At 39.3% G+C, this 20,849-nt stretch overlaps 1 protein-coding gene across 1 annotated transcript in view; it reads left to right on the top strand.

Moving 5' to 3' along the window:
• Positions 1-2,758: 2,758 nt before the first annotated feature.
• Positions 2,759-20,849, top strand: part of LRRC9 (leucine rich repeat containing 9) — a 133,867-nt gene continuing 115,776 nt past the window's right edge. The window contains exons 1-6 of the mRNA XM_056133779.1: positions 2,759-2,900; positions 11,420-11,473; positions 12,005-12,223; positions 12,424-12,564; positions 13,229-13,292; positions 13,581-13,651. Coding sequence (XP_055989754.1) covers positions 11,426-11,473; positions 12,005-12,223; positions 12,424-12,564; positions 13,229-13,292; positions 13,581-13,651 — 543 coding nt within the window. The 5' untranslated portion in view covers positions 2,759-2,900; positions 11,420-11,425. The remainder of the gene's footprint in view (positions 2,901-11,419; positions 11,474-12,004; positions 12,224-12,423; positions 12,565-13,228; positions 13,293-13,580; positions 13,652-20,849) is intronic.

The following is a 20,849-nucleotide window of genomic DNA, read 5'->3' as shown; positions in this document are numbered from 1 at the left end:
TCACAATGCCTTTTCAGCAATTCTGATTGTTTGGGGGGAAATTCTAAACAATAATGGTGCATCTTTTGTCGAAATAATTAATGTAATCAATGTAGAGAAGAGTTAAGTAGAAATCATCTGCCTCACAGGCATTTGGAAGGGTGGAAGGGGGGTATATTGGGGTTCTTGGTGGTGAAAAATGAGTACTGGTGAAGGGAAAGGTGTTTGATCATTGTATGACCGAGACTTAAACCTCAAAGCTTAGTAACTTTTCCCACACTGATTCAATAAATAAATATAAAAAGAAAAAAATTAAGGTGTTCATGCCCAATTCAATCAGCTAATCAGTGGCTGAGTAAATAGCAGTACTCCTACAAAAAAAAATATATATATATATAATGTGGCAATACACATTTCCAATTATTTTCAGAGTGAAGATGCCTTTACCCATAAAGATTTAAAGTGATTTTTTTGGTCTTTGTCTAGGAGTTTGAACAGAGCTATTAATGAGTAATTTCATTTTGAATGTTTATGTAAATTGCTTGACTTCTTGTGTGTGCTTCAATTTATATTGTTTCTTTGTATAATTTGATACACAAAACTATGCCATAAACTCCAAAAGTGATAAAAGGAGATTAACAACTGGTCATTGATTTTGTTTTCCTTCTGTGACTTTTAACCATTCAGACTCTATTAGGAACAAGCAGTTCTTCCTTTAGGAAATTCTATGGACAAAGGCTGTAGTTTGGCAGTCACTAATAGTTGTTAGTCTGCTGCTACACAGTAGCACCAATTCAACTGGGGGTGGGGGGAAGGCTGGTGGCGGGGGTTAGGGGTACTGAGAGGGAAACTGGGGTCATTGTCATTGGTAGTAGGGAATATATACATGCACACTGGTGGAGGGATGAGTGTTGGAACATTGTTTTGACTAAAAACCCAACCATGAACAGCTTTGTAACTGTGTATCTTATGGTGATTAAAAAAAATTAAAAAACAAGTCAAAATTGCTGGTTTATAACTACAACAAGTAACAACAAAACCACTGGCTTTCCCAGGCTCTTACAGATTAGTGAAGTCTTAACAGATATTAAACTGCTGTTAGATTTTTAACTTTTGTTACTTTGATAATTTCTATACTTTTTTTTCTTTTTTGGTTTGGGAGTCACCAGCAAGGGTGCACAGGGGCTATTCTGTCTGTAATGATGAGGAAAGACACAGTTTTCATTTAATGGGTTTCCACAAGCAACATAAGTGCTCCAGATCTTCCAGCCATCTCTAGTCCCATATCATTGCCTTTATCCAAAGAGCTGCATCAAATGAGCTTGATAACTGATTTCTGATCATTTCTTAATCTGAAAGTTTAGATCTCTAAACAATTATCTATTCATTATACTCTGAAAAAAAATCAGTGATCTTGTTCAACTAAATTTCCTAAAAATATGACTCAGAGTTTTCTGGCATTTGTTTTTAAATCCCTAAGCTATGAATATATATGTATGTATATATATATATATATATATATATATTAACCAAACAATGGTCCATGGAATGTGAAATTCCTGTCGACTAAAAAAATATGATGGGAAATTCAATTCTTCCATAAAAAGTATTATAAAATTAGTTTAATCATGCAAAATGTGTTGATTGTTGACATGTTAGAAAAATAGAAATAATTTTTAAAACTGCTCCTTCATCTTATTCACGGAAGCAATTTAGAACTAGTCTATTGAGTGAGGTGGCCATCTGGTGACTGGAAAGAGCATTACAGACTCTATTCTGCGTGACGTGAATATGGTAAAAATTAGACACAAACCAATCGAACCACAAAAAAACAGAAGCAATATGACAGAAAATCAATGTCAGTCACATAGGTAATTTTTTCTAATAGTTTTGAAAAACCAAAAAAAATAACATACTTGTGCTTATCTCCATCTATCAAAAAAACCGTGAAATCAATGCAAAAACAAATCATTGTTTTTAGATTAAGTCATCAAAATAGTGTCATTTTACAGCACATCTAGCCACACGTGGCTGTAGGTAACGGTTCATAGATTTCAAGAACTAAACGACTGCCTTTTAACTAAGTTCTTTAGTTTCTCAACCCCATCACCGTACTCTTCTCTTCCCTCGGCTTTAAACTTGACTTTTGGGGTAATCAGTGGTTGCCTCCTGGGCATTTCTGGTAATACTTGGAAGGCCAGCAAAGGCGTGAACAAGAAGTACAAGGCCCTTGGAGGGTGCATTTTCTCCCTGAGAGTCTGGGATGTGGTGCCAGCACCATCTACGACTCTGCCCGTGGGGTCAGCTACATTCCAGGAGGCCAGCAGTCCTTGGAGGGAGGTGGCCAACACCGGGGGGCTGGGAATTAGCATCCATCCCGGCCAAAGGGTGGGTCGCCTTGTGACATCACAGCGCGATGTCCTTGGGGGTTTAAGGGCAGCGGAGCAAACGACTTCCGAAGGTCAAAGCGTTTCTATAAAGAGCCAGACTGGAGGAGACAATGACTCGATCGCCGCCACCACGCCGGTGACGCGTTGCCTACAGGCCAGTCCTCTCCCCGCCCGAAGGCAGGTGTAACGATGCCAGCAGGTACAAAGCCACCGCCGGCCGGTGGCGACTCACAATTTCCCAAGAGCACCAGCGGGGTCTTCCGGGTGGACCCCTATCTTTGCTGATTGGGTGACGGCTTCCGTCACGTGCTCTGGAACGGGTCGCCCTTGCTTTCCCCGCCCCTCTCATTCAGCTCGGCGCTTGGAGGTCGCTGGAGGCGGAGGGCGGGTTTCCTAGGCAACGGCAGCGGGTAGCAGTGTACACACCAGGCCCAGGGCGAGAGACTAGCGCCGCTCCTACCGCTGCTAGAAAGGACTGGGAGCTCGGCCCGGCTTCGGATTGCTCCGGACTCCATCCTCTTCTGGGCGAAGGTAAGAGCCTGTCACCTGGTGGCCTCTGGACGTAAGGCACCTGGAAGCAAGCCTGGGGAGTCGTTGCTCCCTCCTCCACCCCTCCCCGGCAACCCGGAGAGGAAGGGTGGCTGAGATGCAACGATGAGGTCGAAGGATGCCGTAAAGGTGCGGTAAGATGATGACTGATAATGAGGGGCAGTGACGTGGATTTGTCTGAGGCCTTTTGGAGCAATGGAAGGCTGGTCCTCGGGCTGAGAGAGAACGAAGTGCTCTATGATCAAACCTAGTATGACTCACCTAGACCCAGCAGGGGGCGTTGTTTGGACCATCAGTGGTAATGAATGCGCCTGGATCCCTTTTTACAGTTTAGTCACCCAAGGTGTCTAGTGTATAGCAAAGAAATATTCTCAGAAAGAAACCCTACCCTTCCTACTTAGTTTATCTCACAGACAGGTAGACATTTATTATTATATTTTGATTGGTCACATCAAGAAGTATTTCTTGAAGTTATACCATACAGAAGCCTAGAGGGTGACAGTTCCGTCTACTCTACAAAGTTTCACAGAACACTTAAATTGCCAGTCTCTCTAGTGGGACTTGGGTACTGCCTTTGACTAACTTTTAATTCAGCAAGGAGGAAACACTTGCAACATTACAGTCCAAGTAGATCAGGTAGGAAGGCTTTCCCTCTGGGCACAATGAGCATTAATTAATCAGAAACATTAAACATTAGATCAGAGTGTTGATAGGTCATCTCTTCTGATGAGGAGAGGTACCAGAAAACGCTCCTTTAACTAGTATGCCATCTGAGTAAATCCAGGGAGGAAGGTCTAGGTTGCACATACTTGTGTGCTGCTGGCAGAGTATTAATGTTTTTAGGTTCCCTTGCTAAGTGATCCCTTACCTGGCCACTCCTGCAACCTATATGCTAAAATACTTGGAAGTGGGCCAATGAAATGTCACTTAATCACTTAATCACTTAACTTCCCGTTAGTCGTCGATTTGCTCGAGCGGGCGCCAGTAACGTCTCCATTTGTCCCTGTCGCGTGCTAGTGTAGCCCAATGGCATCTGTTCGCTCCGGGAACATGAAGGGCCTCAAACCGATCGTTCATGATCTTGACGAAGAAGTCTGACCATCTGGTAGGTGGGCGGCCACGCGGTCTCTTGACATCCCGTGGAATCCAATCAGTAACAGCTCTAGTCCAACGGTCGTCTTTAAATCTCATTACGTGACCAGCCCATCTGATTTTCGACACCTTGGCAAATGAGACAGCGTCCCTGATCCTTGATCGTCGATGGATGTCAGAACTCCGGATTCGTTCTCTCATTTGAGTGAAACGTGATATTCCAAGCATAGCTCTTTCTATTCCTCTTTGGGAGACCTGAATAGCGTTCTCATCTTGTTTGCGTAGGGCCCAGGTCTCTGAGGCATGTGTTAATGCAGGAAGAACAGTGGAATCAAAGAGATGTGCCCGGAGCCGGAGGTTCTTCGTCCTCTTAGCTATTTCTTCGACATTCTTGAAGGCGTTCCAAGCCGCTCTCTTCCTCCTGCGCAGCTTGGGTGCCAGGTCATTTCTCATGTTGACCTCTCGACCTAGGTACACATAGCTGTTGCATTCGGAGATGGTCGTTCCATTGAGAGCGAATGGGGCGTCAGGAACAAGGCTGTTTCTCATAAACATTGTCTTCGTAAGATTCAGCTGTAGTCCTACCTTTCCACACTCACGGTCAAAGTCGGCCAGCATTTGTGCCGCTTGGCTGATGTTTGGTGTTATTAAAACAATGTCATCAGCAAAGCAGAGGTGGTGTAGTTGCCGACCATCTATCTTCACTCCCATGGAATGTATGAAGGAATAATCAGTATCATCTTCAAGATAGATCCATCATCTAAGAATTTTTTCACCATCCTCACTACTACTATCCAACTCCACTCCCCCATCCTCCTATTATTACAGCTTGTTTCTTTTTTTAAAAAATATGTATGTAATTTTATTTTTTTAATTTATATTAGTGAAACACCATGAGGTACAGCTGTGAACTTACAAATTTTTGTGCTTGGATTTCAACTGTACAATTATCAAATACCCATCCCTCCACCAGTGCCCATTTTCCACCACCAGAGGTCCCAATATTCCTCCCACCATCCCCCCACCCGACCCTGCCTCTGTGGTAGGGCATTCCCTTTTGTTCTCTCTCTCCTTTTGGGTGCTGTGCTTTGCGAAATAGGCATTGAGTGGCAATCATGTTTGGTCTATAGTCTACTTTCAGCATGGTTCTCCCATCCTGGGCGGATACTCCCAACACCCTTTGTTTGGTGCTCCCTTCTCTATCTGAGCTCCTTTTCCCCTCGCATGTGTGGCTGGCCTCCAAGCCATGGAGCAAACCTCCTGCTACTAATCTTGGCCATTCTTGGGTGTTCGTCTCCTATTTTGTTACTTTTTTTTAAAAATTTTTTTATTAAAAATTTTTTAATAGTGAGACATCATGAGGTACAGTTGCAGACTTACACATTTTTGTGCTTGGGTTTCAATTATATAATGATCAAATACCCATCCCTCCACCGGTGCCCATTTCCCACCACCACGGATCCCAGTATCCCTCCCACCCCCCATCCCCCCACATCCCACCCTGGCTCTGTGGCAAGGCATTCCCTTTTGTTCTCTCTCTCTCTTATTGGGTGCTGTGGTTTGCAAAAGAGGCAATGGGTGACAACCATGTTTAGTCTATAGTCTACTTTCGGCATGCTTCTCCCATCCTGGGAGGATCCTCCCAACACCTTTATTTGGTGTTCCCCGCTTTATCTGAGCTCCCTTTTCCCCTAGTATGTGTAGTTGGCCTCCAAATCATGGAGTAAAATTCCTGGTACTAATCTCGGCCAATTCTTGGGTGTTAGTTTCCTATTTTGTTACTTTATGTTCCCCAGATGAATGCAATCTTTCTGTCTGTTCCTCTCTTTCTGACTTATTTTGCTTAGCATGATACTTTCCATGTAGTACCACTTGTATGTAAATTTCATGACTTCATTTTTTTCTAACTGCTACATAGTACTCCATTGTGTAGATGTACCAAAGTTTCTTTAACCAGTCATCTGTTCTTGGGCACTCAGGCTTTTTCCAGATTCTGGCTATTGTAAAGAGTGCTGCAATGAACAAACAAGTGCAGATGTCACTTCGACTCTACTTTTTTGCCTCTCTGGGATATATTCCCAAGAGTGGTATTGCTGGGTCAAATGGAAGCTCAATTTCTAATTTTTTGAGAATTGTCCATACTATTTTCCAAAAGGTCTGAACCAGTTGGCATTCCCACCAGCAGTTAAGGAAGGTCCCTTTCTCGTCACATCCACACCAACACAGATTGCTTTTGTTCTTTTGGATGTGGGCCAGTCTCTGTGGTGTGAAATGATATTTCATTGTGGATTTGATCTGCATATCCCTGATGATTAATGATGTAGAGCATTTTCTCATGTGCCTTTTTGCCATTGGGATTTCTTCTTTGAGAAATTTTCTGTTCATTTCATCGCCTTGTTATTTGATGGGGTTGGATGTTTTCTTCTTGTGGAGTTCAACTAGTACTTTGTATATCCTTAATATCAACCCCTTGTCTGATGTGTATTCGGTGAATAACCTTTCCCATTCTGTAGACTGTCTTTGTATTTTGGTCACTGTTTCTTTTGAGGTGCAGAAACTTCTTAGTTTAAGATAGACCCATTTATCTATCTCTGTTTTCACTTGCTTGGCCAGTGGCGTGACATCTTTGAAGATACCATTAGCTTCAATATCATGAAGGGTTTTGCCAACTTTTTCTTCAATGTGCCTTATGGATTCCAGTCTGATGTTGAGGTGTTTAATCCATTTTGATCTTACTTTTGTACATGGCGTTAGGCAGAGATCTGAGCCCACTTTTTTGCATGTAGCCGTCCAGTTTTGCCAGCCCAATTTGTTAAAGAGGCTTTCCTTGCTCCACTTCATTTTTCTTGCCCCCTTATCAAAGATTAGATGATCATATGCTTGGGGGGAGATGTCAGTATATTCAACCCTGTTCCATTGGTCTACAGCTCTACCTTTGCTCCAGTACCATGCTATTTTAATTATTACTGCTTTGTAGTAGAGTTTGAAGTTAGGGAGGTTGATTCCTCCCATTTTCTTTTTCCCAAGAATTGCTTTAGCTATTCGTGGGGGCTTGTTGTTCCATATAAATTTCAGGAGTATTTGCTCCATTTCTTTGAAGAATGTCATGGGTATCATAATAGGGATCTCATTGAATTTGTACAGTGCTTTGGGAAGTGTTGCCATTTTGACAATGTTAATTCTCTCGATCCATGAACAGGGGATATTTTTCCATTTCCTCATGTCCTCTTTTATTTCCTGAAGTAGCGTTTTGTAGTTTTCTTTGTACTGGTCCTTTACTTCCTTAGTTAAGCTGATTCCTAGGTACTTGATTTTCTGAGGCACAATTGTGAACGGGATTGTTTTCTTCAGGCCACTTTCTTCTCTTTCACTATTTGCATATAGGAAAGCCATGGACTTTTGGGTATTGATTTTATAGCCTGCCACTTTATTATACAAGTCTATTGTCTCTAGGAGTTTGTTGGTAGAGGCTTTAGGGTTCTCTTAGTATAGTATCATACCATCTGCGAATAAGGAGAGCTTGATTTCTTCCTTTCCTACCTGGATGCCTTTAATATCTTTTTCTTGCCTAATGGCTATTGCAAGTACTTCCAGTAATATATTAAACAGTAGTGGGGAGAGTGGGCATCCTTGTCCCGTCCCTGATCTTAGGGGAAAGGCTCTTAGTTTTTCCCCATTGAGGATGATGCTTGCCGTAGGCTTGTGGTAGATGACTTTAACTATATTGAGGAAAGTCCCCTCTATCCCCATTTTGGCAAGGGTTTTCATCATAAACGGGTACTGGATCTTATCAAATGCCTTCTCTGCATCTATTGATATGATCATATGATTTTTATCTTTTCTTTTGTTGATATGATGAATTATGTTGATTGATTTCCAAATGTTAAACCATCCTTGCATTCCCGGGTGAATCCCACTTGGTCATGGTGTATGATCTTTTTGATGAGTTGTTGAATTCTATTTGCTAGCATTTTGTTGAGAGTCTTTGCATCCATGTTCATCAGGGATATCGGCCTGTAGTTTTCTTTTCTTGTGTTGTCTTTGTTTCCCTTTGGTATTAGAGAGATATGGGCTTCATAGAAACTGTTTGGGAGAGTTTCTGTTTTTACAATTTCATGGAAAAGCTTGAGAAGAACTGGCAGTAGGTCCTCTTTAAATGTTTGGAAAATTCGCTAGTGAATCCATCTGGACCTGAGCTTTTGTTTTTGGGAAGACTTTTGATTACAGTTTCAATTTCCTTGATGTTAATAGGTCTATTCAGGTACTCTATGTCTTCTTGATTCATACAGCTTGTTTCTTGACCCCTCCTGACTTTTTTCAAAAAAAATTGCTAAAGTTATTCTTTTTATTTTTATCTTTAAAAAATTTTTTATTGCATCACTGTGAGATATAGTTGCAAAGCTTTCATAATTGAGTGTCAGTCATACCCCCCTGCCTCTATGGCAGGCACCTTCCTTCTTACTCTTTCTCTACTATTGGGCATTATGGCTTGCAATACAGTAAAGTTATCTTTATTAGACAGCTCGTTTTACTTTCCTACTCACATCTCCACATAGCTTTCCATCTTAGTCATAAAATCTCAACATTCTCACAAGGTCGATGAAGAAGGCACATGATCTGGCCTCACAAAATACCTCTTTGACTTTACACTTAATGATCCTATTCCCTTTCTGGGTTCCAACCACATATTTTCCTCAATATTCTGAAAATGAAATATAATAAGTGTACTTATAACTCACTTTTCACATTTCATCTGCCTTCAGCCTGATGCAATTTCTCCATATTTCCTCAGGCCCCTCATTTCCTTTTGCTCTTTGCTCAAGTGCTACCTAATCAAAGAGTTCTTTCCTTTCCCCCTACTCCTGTCATCCTCTGCCTGGTTCATACTAGGCCTTCAATGCACATATTAATAAGTGAGTAAATGACAAAATGTTTTTCTATTTTTTCTTCTTTTTATTTTATTTTATTGAATCACTGTGAGATATAGTTATGAGCTTTCATGTTTGACTTTCAATCATACAGTGATCAAACACCCATCCCTCCACCAGTGCACATTCCCCACCACCAATATCCCCAGTATATCACTCCCCTTTTCTACCCTCCCATTGCCTCCATGGAAGACAATAATCCCCATACTCTCTCTCTACTTTTGACAGAATGTTTTTCTTTGTGTGGTGCTCAACTTAGCACAGTGGAACAATATTCAGTTTGTAAAGCTTGAGAACATAAACAGATTGTGTGAAACACTCTGATAGAGATTACAGAGCCCTTTTATTTTGTCCATTTACATGTCCTATAGCTACCTTTATCCCAGTCACTAATGTTATGCATTTTGGAGAATTTTTTTGACTATTTGAATTTGGGGCTGTTTTTATGATTGGAGTTTTCTCTCAAGCTGATGTTATCTGGCTCATTTTTATTCAAAAATATTTCTCAAATTTCCTGGAAGTCAGTGCTCTTTCCTTAGCACTATTACACTTTTCTTATTTTCACCTTAATTGTTCTGGTGAGTTTGGGGAAGAAAAGTAGTTAAATACATGGAACAAATATTTCCTTTAAATTCTAAATTTATGTATCTCCCTATATAGGAATATAATTTTCTATGATGAATAAAGTGAGCTTATGGATGTTTTTAAACAACATTTAAGTACCATTTCATTTTTGTTTTGTTTTGGGGTCATACCTGGCAGTGCTCCGAAGTGATGGCTCACTATGGAAGGGGTGCCGGGAATCAAATCCGGAGATGCTGCAAACAAGGCAAATGCATCCCCTGCTGTACTATCACTCTAGCCCCCCAAATACCAATTTATTTTACTAACATTCTGGAGAAATAAAATACATCTTAGGACCTAGTTTCTCATAGTGAACACATTCCTTTAATCAACCCCCACATCATGAACTATATCTTCATCAACACTCCAGAAATCCCTTTATCCATCTTTCCACTCACTTAGCCCTATCCTAACTTCTGATACCATAGATTTTGTTTTTGGAATCACACAGGCTGTACTTACTGCATATACCTATCTTTACTGAACACTATGAGAATCATCCATGTTTATACAATAACGGTTTCTTCCTTTTAAGTATAAATCAAAAATATGTGTGTCCATATCTTACACAACAAAAAAGCACTATTTAGCTCTAAACTGAAAACTTACAAATGTCTACTAATAGTGCATTAATAAATAAATGTTTATGTGTTCATACTGTATAATATTAAGCATACCTTTTTAAAATGTATAATTCTCTTCATTTTTGTCTAGATCTATCCTCATCCAACCTCTCATGCCTATTATAATTATTATCACCTTTAACCTGCTTACAAGGTAACTCATGTTAACAACTTAGTATGTATCTTTTCATATTTTATCTAAGAATTATACACATATGTATATACATACATATTTATTGATATACCCACTGCTTGTGCATATCTGTGAGGGAGTTATTATAAAAAGTGGGATCATGATGCTATTTCTAAGTCTTTATTGATTTATCATTTTGAAACAAGATATTCTTTCTTTCCTTCCCTCTGTCTGTCTTTATCTCTGTCTCTGTCTCTCTGGCTCTTTCTGTCTCTGTCTCTGTCTCTGTCTCTGTCTCTGTCTCTGTCTCTGTCTCTGTCTCTCTCTCTCTCTCTCTCTCTCACACACACACACACACACACACACACATAAACACAGTGCTGGCTAATAAAACCAGGCTCTCACACAGGGCCTTAGACTCTACCACTGGGCCACATCCCCAGGCCTCTATCCGGGATTCTTGTATTTTTTAAACACTATAAATATTGAATAATAATAATGAAAATTAAGAAAATTGAGCTATATTTCATAGAAGCTATTTTGATATTGAGCACTTTCTATCATTTAAATAAATGAGATAATACCTTTCAATTAGCATTACTTTGTCAGCTATGTTGTTACACCCTTCTTTGCTCTTTAAGTATGCTTAATTATTTGTGTCAGTTTTGTATACTGCTGTATAATAGAAAGATAAATTTGAGCCTGTTCAAAGGAGAGTACAGGATATCTAGTGAGAAAACAAAAATACAAGAACTAATGACAAGATAAATATGTAGCAGGACAAGACTTTGATCTTCAATAATTAAGAACTCAGAAGAAAAATTTGTTTTAGTTGAACACAAAGCTGGAATGACTTTGAATGGGGAGGAATTATAGAGAGAAAATTAAATACAGAATAAAATTACTTTCTAATAGAAAATCAGAAATGGAATAGACTCTCATAGGGCCCAGATGGTACTTTGTTAAATTCTATGTGAAAATTGCAGTGATTCCACTAAGTAACTTTTAGATCTTTTTCGACTTGAAATGCCATGTCTCTAGTATTTACTTTCTTTCCATTTTTCATTATAACAGGTTTATTATTATGACTTTTATTTTTAGTGAAAGATGATTGAATATGAAAACGTAAGCCAAGAAGACATAATTAAAGAACTGGTGAGTCAAAGTAAAATTTCAGACACATTTGTAAGAATATAAAATGGAACATTTTGATTTTCATATCCCCCCACTTTCTGTTCTCGAAATTGAACCCAGGGCTTATACATGCACAAAGCATGAATGAGTTACATCCCTAAACCCTAAAATAGGAGATTTTTACAATTACTTAGAAATTTCTTCTATCCAGTGATCTTTGGAAGTAGGTAAATTGTTGTATATGGTATAATTTTCATCCTATAGGAGTCAAGAGGGGCGAGCTGGAGCGATAGTACAGTGGGTAGGGCGTTTGTCTTGCACACAGCCGACACAGGTTCAATCCCCAGCATCCCATATGGTCCCCCAAGCACTGCCAGAAGTAATTCCTGAGTGCAAAGCCAGGAGTAACCCCTGAGCATTGCTGGGCATGACCCAAAAAAGAAAAAAAAAGAGAAGAAAAGAAGCATGCAATTAGCATTTAGTAATTTTTATTAGCAATAATATTTTTATTATTTAAAATAGGTAATAACCCAGATTCTTTTTTGAAAACAGTGTTTATGCAATGGTTTATCTTACGAAGTGGTTGGACAAGAAGGATCTAATGCTTCAAAACTGGAGATGTTTTTCTCAGGTTATCCTCGCATAGTCGGATTGTCATTATTTCCTAATTTAACAAGTCTCACAATTGTTGCTCAAGATATAAAAGAAATTTCAGGGCTACAGTCTTGTTTACAACTTAAAGAACTTTGGATCGCTGAATGCTGCTTAGATGTAAGTCTTAATATATAAACTTCCATGATTTATTTTATACTGCATTTTTTGACTTTGGAAAAATATTTATATGCATGAGGCATGGATCAAAAAAAATGATTATGTGATATTTAAAAGAAAATGTACCTATAATATATCTTAGTAATTAGTAAACGTAGTAATTTCTGGACATGAAGTAACACGGTTTTTTTTTAAAATAGACAATTAAAGGTCTTCAAGAATGTAAACAGTTGGAAAAACTGTATTTATATTGTAATAAAATTTCCAGAATAGAAAATTTAGAGAAATTGCTCAAATTGGAAGTTGTTTGGCTGAACCACAATATAATTAAAAATATTGAGGTAAGATTATTCTAATTATTTATGTGTAAATTTAATTACTATTGAGGAGTCAAAGCACAGTGATTAAGATCATATAAGAGTTAAAGAACTAAAATACTAATTAAAGTAGTTAATTAACATTGTAGAAGAACCAACATGAGTATGTACTTTACAATGTATAGAGAACTTTGTATACATCATCTACTCCTCCTTCTAAACCTGAGAACTTGGGTGCCATTTTTTCTTTGAAAGTTAAAAGAAAAAAAAGTGGTTTGAGGACCAAGAATGTGGTGGTAGTAGAATAATATAGCTCACCTGCTCAAAGCCCTGTTTGATCCCTTTACATTCCCATCTCTTCATATGCATGCAAATTAAAGTTAATTTAAGGAAAAAGAGGTATAACTTGCCTAAGACTATAAACAAACACTTCGTAATATATTTTTTTCCTATTCCTCACTGTCTTCCTCTTCACTTTCTATTCTCTTCTCTCCTCCAGTAGTTTTCTCCAGGTTCCTGTATAAAAGCACAAAGATGCTTCACTGAGGTGCCCATTTACTTCTGTGCATGTGAAGTACACAGTCCCTGGGGTTCAGAGAACTAGCCAAGAGCACTAGCCAAGTGGACAAGCTGATTCATAGATTATTTGAATGATTTATCCTAAAATTTATGTTGTCTGAATTTTTAGGGCTTGAATACTTTGAAGAATTTAAAAGATCTCAATCTTGCTGGAAATCTAATAAATAGCATTGGTATGTATTGTTTCATTTAAAATGTGAGACACTGCTACAGTAAGTCTTTTATTGGTATATAAAAAGTGTATTCTGTGATTTTGTTCTCTTTTGTGTGTGTGATATCTTTGCAAAGCATTTCTAACTCTCAAGTAAGGAAATGTCACCCATTCAGTGATTACTAGTTTTACAGCGTTATCATTTGTCTTGTTTATCTACAAGAAATGATTGCCACTTTTAACTCAGAACTATGACAGAATATGAACTGGTGGTAAAATTAATTTTTTTCATCTTGTTTTTAAATTAAAGGTCGATGTCTTGATCACAATGAACAGCTAGAAAGCTTAAATCTTTCTGGTAACCAAATACGTTCTTTTAAGGTATGTTGAACGGAACCATTCATTTTCATTTCTCAACCTGGATTATGAATCATAGTTTTAGTTTCCTTTTAAGGAATAATTTAATTATTTTTGACTAACCAAAACTGAAAATTTTAGTGAGCCAGCTAAACTGATCCTAATGTCCTGACATTATTAAAACCAAAGAATTATATACTTGGCTTTTAGGTTACCACTTTTTTAGTTTTCTTCTGAAGATACCTTTTCAGTTTTACCATTCTTTCCTAAAGCCTATAAAGGCTGGACTGCCCCAGTAAGTCTGGACCGATCTGCCGTAGTAAGTCCTAAGATCTTTTCCCATATGTGTCTGTATTTGTTCTTTAAATATCCTTTATCTGCTTATTATTACCAAATTAGTACCTCTACATTCCCCAACAGCCCCAGGACTATCTCCTATTCTAATTCAAAATGCTTTCCTCTTCAAGAAAATTCTGCGGCCTCTCCATTGCTCCAAATGGCATTTTCATTGTTACAGTACCTTTGGTTAAAATGCTATTTTGACTCATTGTTTCATACCATATCCTATCCACCAGAAAAGTTTGTATAGTCTACCTTCTGAATATGTTCAGAGTCTATTCATATCTTACAATCTGTAGTGTTATACTATTCTCCTTCAAGAAGCCATCATTTATTTTTTGGGTTTTTTTTTCTGTTTTTGAACTCAACCTGGCTGTGGTCAGGATTTGTTCTTGCTGGGATCACTCCTGGCAGGTCTTGGGGGACCATATGCAGTGCCAGGAATTAAATTCTTGTTAGCCATGTGCATGGCAAGCGCTCTACCCACTATGCTATTACTTTGGTCCCAAGACACCGTCATTTCTGACCTGCATTATTGAGAACAAGCCTTCTGATCATGTTTCTACTTTTATTCTTTTAGTTTGTGTCTTTCTTTGGGGGCCACACCTGGCTGTTCTCAGGGATCACTTCTGGCTTTGAGAGTAAGGATCACTTCTGGTAGTAGTGCTTAGGGCCCATATGTGGTGGTTTGGGGCAAGTCGAGTGCAAGGCAAGAGCCTTACCTTCTGAACTATCTCTCTGACCCCTGCCTTTTTTTTTAATGTAGGAGTACTACTATTTATTCAGCTATGGGTTAAGCTGATTGAATTGGGCATGAATGCCACATTATTTCTTTTTTTAACTGAACCACTGTGAGATAGTTACAAGGCTTTCATGTTTGAGATTCAGCTGTACAATGATCGAATACCCAACCCGCCACCAATACACACTTTCCACCACCTGTGTCCCCAGTATATCCCTCCCCCCACCCCAGTCCTCACCCTGCCTCCATGACAGGCAATTTCCCCCCAATACTCTCTTTCTACTTTTGGGTATTGTATTTTGCTCCAATTTCCCCACCACCATTCAAGCCTGCCTGCCAGGGGCAGATGCTAGATCATTTATTGTCCACTGCTCGTTTTGAATATCACAGATGCTGTGGTCTTGTGCTTCTGGAATCCTAGATTGTAAATGGTTGGGTTCCAGATACATTTCTGTAGGGCACTAATTCATTTTGGGATTCAATTGGGCAGGGAGCCGGGGAGGGACAGCCTGGTACCTCTGCCGCCATGCAGCCTGGAGATTTAGTTCTGGAACTCACATACTTGGGCCTTGTTTGTGGAAGCTCTTGGTCACCAGGATTCCATCAGGAGTTGGTGAGGAGACTGTACCTGCTCCATCTGGGGTGCCCCGGTGAAATTGGCTCCGTATGGGGCCTGGAGAGATCTCTGGCTCTGTGGTGTCTTCCAGAACTCGTTGCTGTGTCTCTGGACCAGGTCTGTTGGTGCCACTAAGATGGCGCCCAGAGGCATGTTGTGGGCGTGAAAGTCAGGCAGAAGAGTGGGTGGGGTGCTGGGGAGGGACACCCTGCTTTTTTGTAAATTAGTTTTTTTACTGTATCACTGTGAGATAGACCCTTATAAAGCTGTTCATGATTAGGTTTCAGTCATACAGTATTCCAACACCTATCCCTCCACCAGTGCACATTTCCCAGCACCAGTATTCCCAGTTTCCCTTCCATCACTGCCCTCCCCCCACCAGTTTTCTTGTGTTACTGTCAGTAGGGGCTGGAGCAATAGCACAGCGGGTGGGGCATTTGCCTTGAACGAGGTCGACCCAGGTTCAATTCCTCCTTCCCTCTTGAAGAGCCTGGCAAGCTACCAAGAGTATCCTGCCCACACGACAGAGCCTGGCAAGCTACCCATGGTGTATTTGATATGCCAAAAACAGTAGCGACAAGTCTCACAATGGAGATTTTACTGGAGCAAATTGATGAACAACAGGACGACAGTACTACAGTGCAGTGCTACTATCGATATATTCTCCACACAATCTTGATGCTTAACTTCTTTTCCTGATCAAATCAGTCTTTTCAAAACTCCCTTGACTTCTCCTCTCTGCAAAGTATAAGCCAATTCTTAGAAGGGCCCACAAGACTTTAATCTAATCCTCTTACTGTCTCTCTGACCACATATTATTCTTTTCCTCCTATTTACTACTTTATAGCCACTCTGGTCTCCTTACTTTTACTTAAATATAGCTTAACACACATTCATCTTAGAATTTTTGTGTTTGCAGGAATGTTCTTTCTCTAGATACCAGTATAGATAAATATGTAGAGAGATATAAATATATCTATACATATATCTATACATATTATATATATCTCTATACATATTTATATCCATACATAGAGATATAAATATATCTATATGTATATGTACACATATACATGTAGATATATACATATAAATATTTGTCATAAATATAAATATAATATATTTATATTTATATATCTACATGTATATGTGTATATATAGATATCCTTGGCTCGTTTTCTCCTTTTATTGTTTTTGTTCAAAGAATATTTTTTTTAGAGCTATGGAGCGATAGCACATTGGGTAGGGCGTTTACCTCGCACAGGCCGACCTGGGTTTGATTCCTCCGCCCCTCTTGGAGAGCCCGGCAAGCTACTGAGAGTATCTCGCCCACACGGCAAAGCCTGGCAAGCTCCCTGTGAGTGATGTATTAGATATGCCAAACAAAGTAACAAGTGTCACAGTGGAGAAGTTACTGGGCCTGCTCGAGCAAATCGATGAACAATGGGAGGACAGTGCTACAGTGCTATGTTCCCCATGCAATTTCAGTAAAATAATAGCAACCCTACTTTTCTCTCCAAACTAAAATACTCCTTATCACTTTTTGCCTGTTTTCCTTTTTTTGTTGGTCCCTATCCATGCCCCTTACTAGAATGTAAACTCCTGAGTATAGGAATTTTTGTCTGTTTTATTCACTATTATATCCACAGTACTTAAAATAGTATTTGACTGCAATAAATAATTTTCAGTAAATAATTGTCAAGTATGTGAATGATGCAGAAACAACCCAAAAGACTAAATATTTATAGCATAGCAGAGAGTTCACAGAGTCTCATTTGATCTGCTGTACATCTTATGGGCTTTCCTTTGTATATAAGTTCCTTTTTTGATCTTTTCGCATTCAACATTCTTCTCTATTTTGGAATTTGTCATTTTGAGTTTAATGTATCTTGTAGTTTCCCTAATTGTGTCTATTTTTGGTTCCCATGGATCTCAGTGCCTATAATACTTAACTCTGAAGTTCTTATTCACTATTTTTTTCACTTTTTTTATTGATTCATAGGGAGCAGGCAGAGGGTCGGCACCTGCCCCCATCTGGAGTGGCCTGGCAAAAGTGGCCTATTGCAAAGTCTAGAGCCATCTCTTCAGCAAGTTGTTCGGGTCTGAGATTCATTTGTGTTCTTATTCACTATTTTTTAAACCTATGCTGTTCATTTCTTTTCAGACTATTTTCCTCCATCTGATGTTTCCTAGTGGTTTCCTCTTTTTCATCTTGGAGTTCCTTGATCTTTTGCTCAGCTTCTGTTATTCTGCTGCTCAGAGCTTCTCTTGACTATTTTATACGATCTACGTAAATATTCTTCATTTTTGTCATTTCTGACTGTAGTAGCACTGTAGTACTGTCCTCCTGTTGTTCATCGATTTGCTCGAGCAGGCACCAGTAACGTCTCCATTGTGAGACTTGTTGTTACTGTTTTTGGCATATCAAATATGCCATGGGGAGCTTGCCAGGCTCTGCCATGCAGGCAGGATACTCTTGGTAGCTTGCCGGGCTCTCCAAGAGGGGCAGAGGAATTGAACCGGGTCGGCCGTGTGCAAGGCAAATGCCCTACCTGCTGTGCTATCGCTCCAGCCCCTGACTGTAGTAGTTTTTTCATTTCAAATCACATTTGTTAGTGCTTTGATGACTACTTGTGTTACCGTTTCTTTAAACTCACTGAACATCCTTATCACAATGTCACTAAAGAGATTGAGGATTTAATGGTGTTATTTATGTCTTCAACAATACCGTTTTTGCTCTTTGAACTTGCTGGACTTCCTTGTGTTTTTCCCATTGATTTTCTGGTGTTTTTGCTATGCTGGGGGGTGAATCTTTATCGTTAATTTCCTTAGAATTAATTGAGGGATTAAGCTGGAGATTGCTCTCTATCTTCTCTGGGATGATAGAGCAGCAAACAGAAGTTCAGAAAAGAGCTGTGGTTTGAGCTGTTAATATGGCACAGGTTGGGGTGGAGGCTGCTAGGACCCACCCAGTAGGGACGAGATTTGCCTGTTTTTCTAGAATAGCCCAGTGATATCAGCCAGGGGTAAGCCTTACCTGGAATGATGGAGCAGCCACCAGAAAGTCCCATCATTTCTTTCCTAAAATTTATTTTATTCAAATTGGAGAAAAATCACCGAATTAAAGCATTTACCTTATTCACAGTGATCCTGGTTTGATCCCCAGCACTGCCTATGGCCCCCTGAGCACAGTTAAGAGTGATTCCTGAACACAGACCAAGGAGTAATCACCAAGTGTGACCCAAATCCCCTCCCTCCAAATTATTTTATTATTGTGTAGGTGACATTGTTAAAATATATGGAGTTACTAAACCCACTACCACCAAAGTGCTCAATGCCCTCCACCAATGTCCTTAATATTACTTCTAGTTCACCTCTTCATTCTTCCCCTCACTGCTTAGTAATATTGATTTTGTTATACAAGGTCAAGGATTTGTCATTATTTGATACTAGACTTGCAGAATTTCAACAGGATTTTTCAGAACTTATTCTGAGCAATGGTGGGGTAGAGAATATACATTCTATGAAAGAAAGAACAACATGTGCTAAGAAATGGGGGTAAGAAATCAAGAAGTATCACATGACATTAGAATTTTTTATTTGAGGGGAGTATATAGAAACTAAATATTAGATAGGTGATTGGGTATTCAGTATGAAATGCATTCTGGAAGCAACCGTCCAAGTTTCTCAGTAAGAGAATAATGGGATCAGAAAGTTTCATCAGAAATTGTAGTCTTCAATGGTTGTTTATTGGTTTGTAGAAGCTGGAAGCAGAAACAGCATTCAGGAATTCAAGAACATTTCTTAATGAGTTACTAAGGAAAATTTCATAGGGTGTTGGAAACAGAATAAGATTTTATATGTGAGAAAGTTGTAATTTTTGGATTTGTATGCTAGTGAAATGTGAGGCGTATAAGACCAAAAATAAATCTGTGATTATTGTTCTTAGCAATCTCAAAATCTGTATGTCAGAAAAAATTGCCTACATCAGGGGGAAAAATAAGTTTGGTCCTGGGTGTATTAAGTAGAGTATCAGTGGAGGCATCCAGGTGGAGACCTAGTAAATGGGTGGGAAATAAATGACTGAAATTTAGGATTGCAGCAGTTAACTTAATCAGTAGAAGACATTGCTATGAATGAAATGTCCATAGGGAATTAATTTTTGCTCCTAGAAAATGCATATATTTAGGGGACTGAAAGAAAATGATCCAATAAAACTGGAGCAAGAGTTCTATGTGTTAGGTAAATCTGGGTAAACTTAGCATTTATATGATGTTGGTAGTTGTTTACATTGTGTAGGATTTTCTAAAAATCATTAAAGCAGAATGTATCAAGTGCTTTAGAAAAGTTTCTATTCCTTGACATAGCAAATAGATTCCCTCTTCTAAGACTCCATTTCAAGAAGACTGTCAATGTGGATAATCAATGTAAAAATGTGGATAAATTTTCATGCTTAAATATATATATAAATTGCATATGTGATATTGGGGTCTATGAAAGCTAAATTTAGGAGAATGAAGTAGCATGGGGGAGGAAGAAGCAGGAGGAGAATCAGAGAAGAATGGAGATGGGATTGGAATAAACTGCAACTAAGACAATCAGTCTGGCCCTCGTTTCCTTCCTTTGCCTGCCCATCGCCATCGACACCCCCGGGGTGGGGGAAGCAGGGTGAGACTACCGAACGCTGGTGGTGGGAGAGACAGAGCTGCTGCTGCTGTTGTCCTTTTTTGAGTTTACACATCATAAAGGTACCACCTTCCTCCTTTGGGAGGTCAGGGAAGGACAACCTTAAGGAGATTAAGAGATCTAGGCTAAGTGAAGTTCTAATTCAAGGAGTGGCATGAATGAAAGCCTAGAAAATAAGAAAATATTGGACACATTCTGAACTTCAAGTTATTCAATATAACCGAAACATAAAATGTTAAGGTTTGAATAAGAAGAGGCAAAACTGAAAAGTTAGTCAAGGGCCAAATGAAGGAAGATGTATCCAATGATGCTTAGGAGAGGTCCGGGAATGTAGTTCATCAGCAGAGCACATGCCAGAGTAAGTAAGGTCCAGGATTTAGTATTGAGAATCTGTGGTCTAGTAGTGCTTCATCAACCACATCATCATCAACCTCTGTATATTGTGAGAAAACAAGGCCCTCAAGAGAAAGCAAGGTTTCTGTCATCCCTCAGCAGTAGAAAGGGAAATTACAAAAGAAAAAAGGCAAGAATAGTAGAGATAAGGATCAGGGGATTTACTCCATGGCTTAGAAGCCGGCCTCAAATGCTGGGGGAAAAGGCAGATCAGATAGAGAAGGGAACACCAAGTAAAGGGTATTTGGAGGACCAGCTCAGGTTGGGAGATGTGAGCCGAATGTAAACTATAAATCAAACACAATGGCCACTCAATGCCTCGAGTGCAAACTACAACACCCAAAAGGAAAGAGAGAACAAAAGGGAATGCCCTGCCTCAGAGGCGGGGTATCGGGGGATGGGGTGGGGGTGGTGGATGGGATACTGGGACCATTGGTGGTGGAGAA

Source organism: Sorex fumeus, unplaced genomic scaffold (assembly GCF_029834395.1).
Source record: "Sorex fumeus unplaced genomic scaffold, SorFum_2.1 ptg000098l, whole genome shotgun sequence".
Taxonomy (NCBI): Eukaryota; Metazoa; Chordata; class Mammalia; order Eulipotyphla; family Soricidae; genus Sorex; species Sorex fumeus.
The sequence above is the reverse complement of the archived record's forward strand: the minus strand, read 5'-3'. Positions and strand labels throughout refer to the sequence as shown.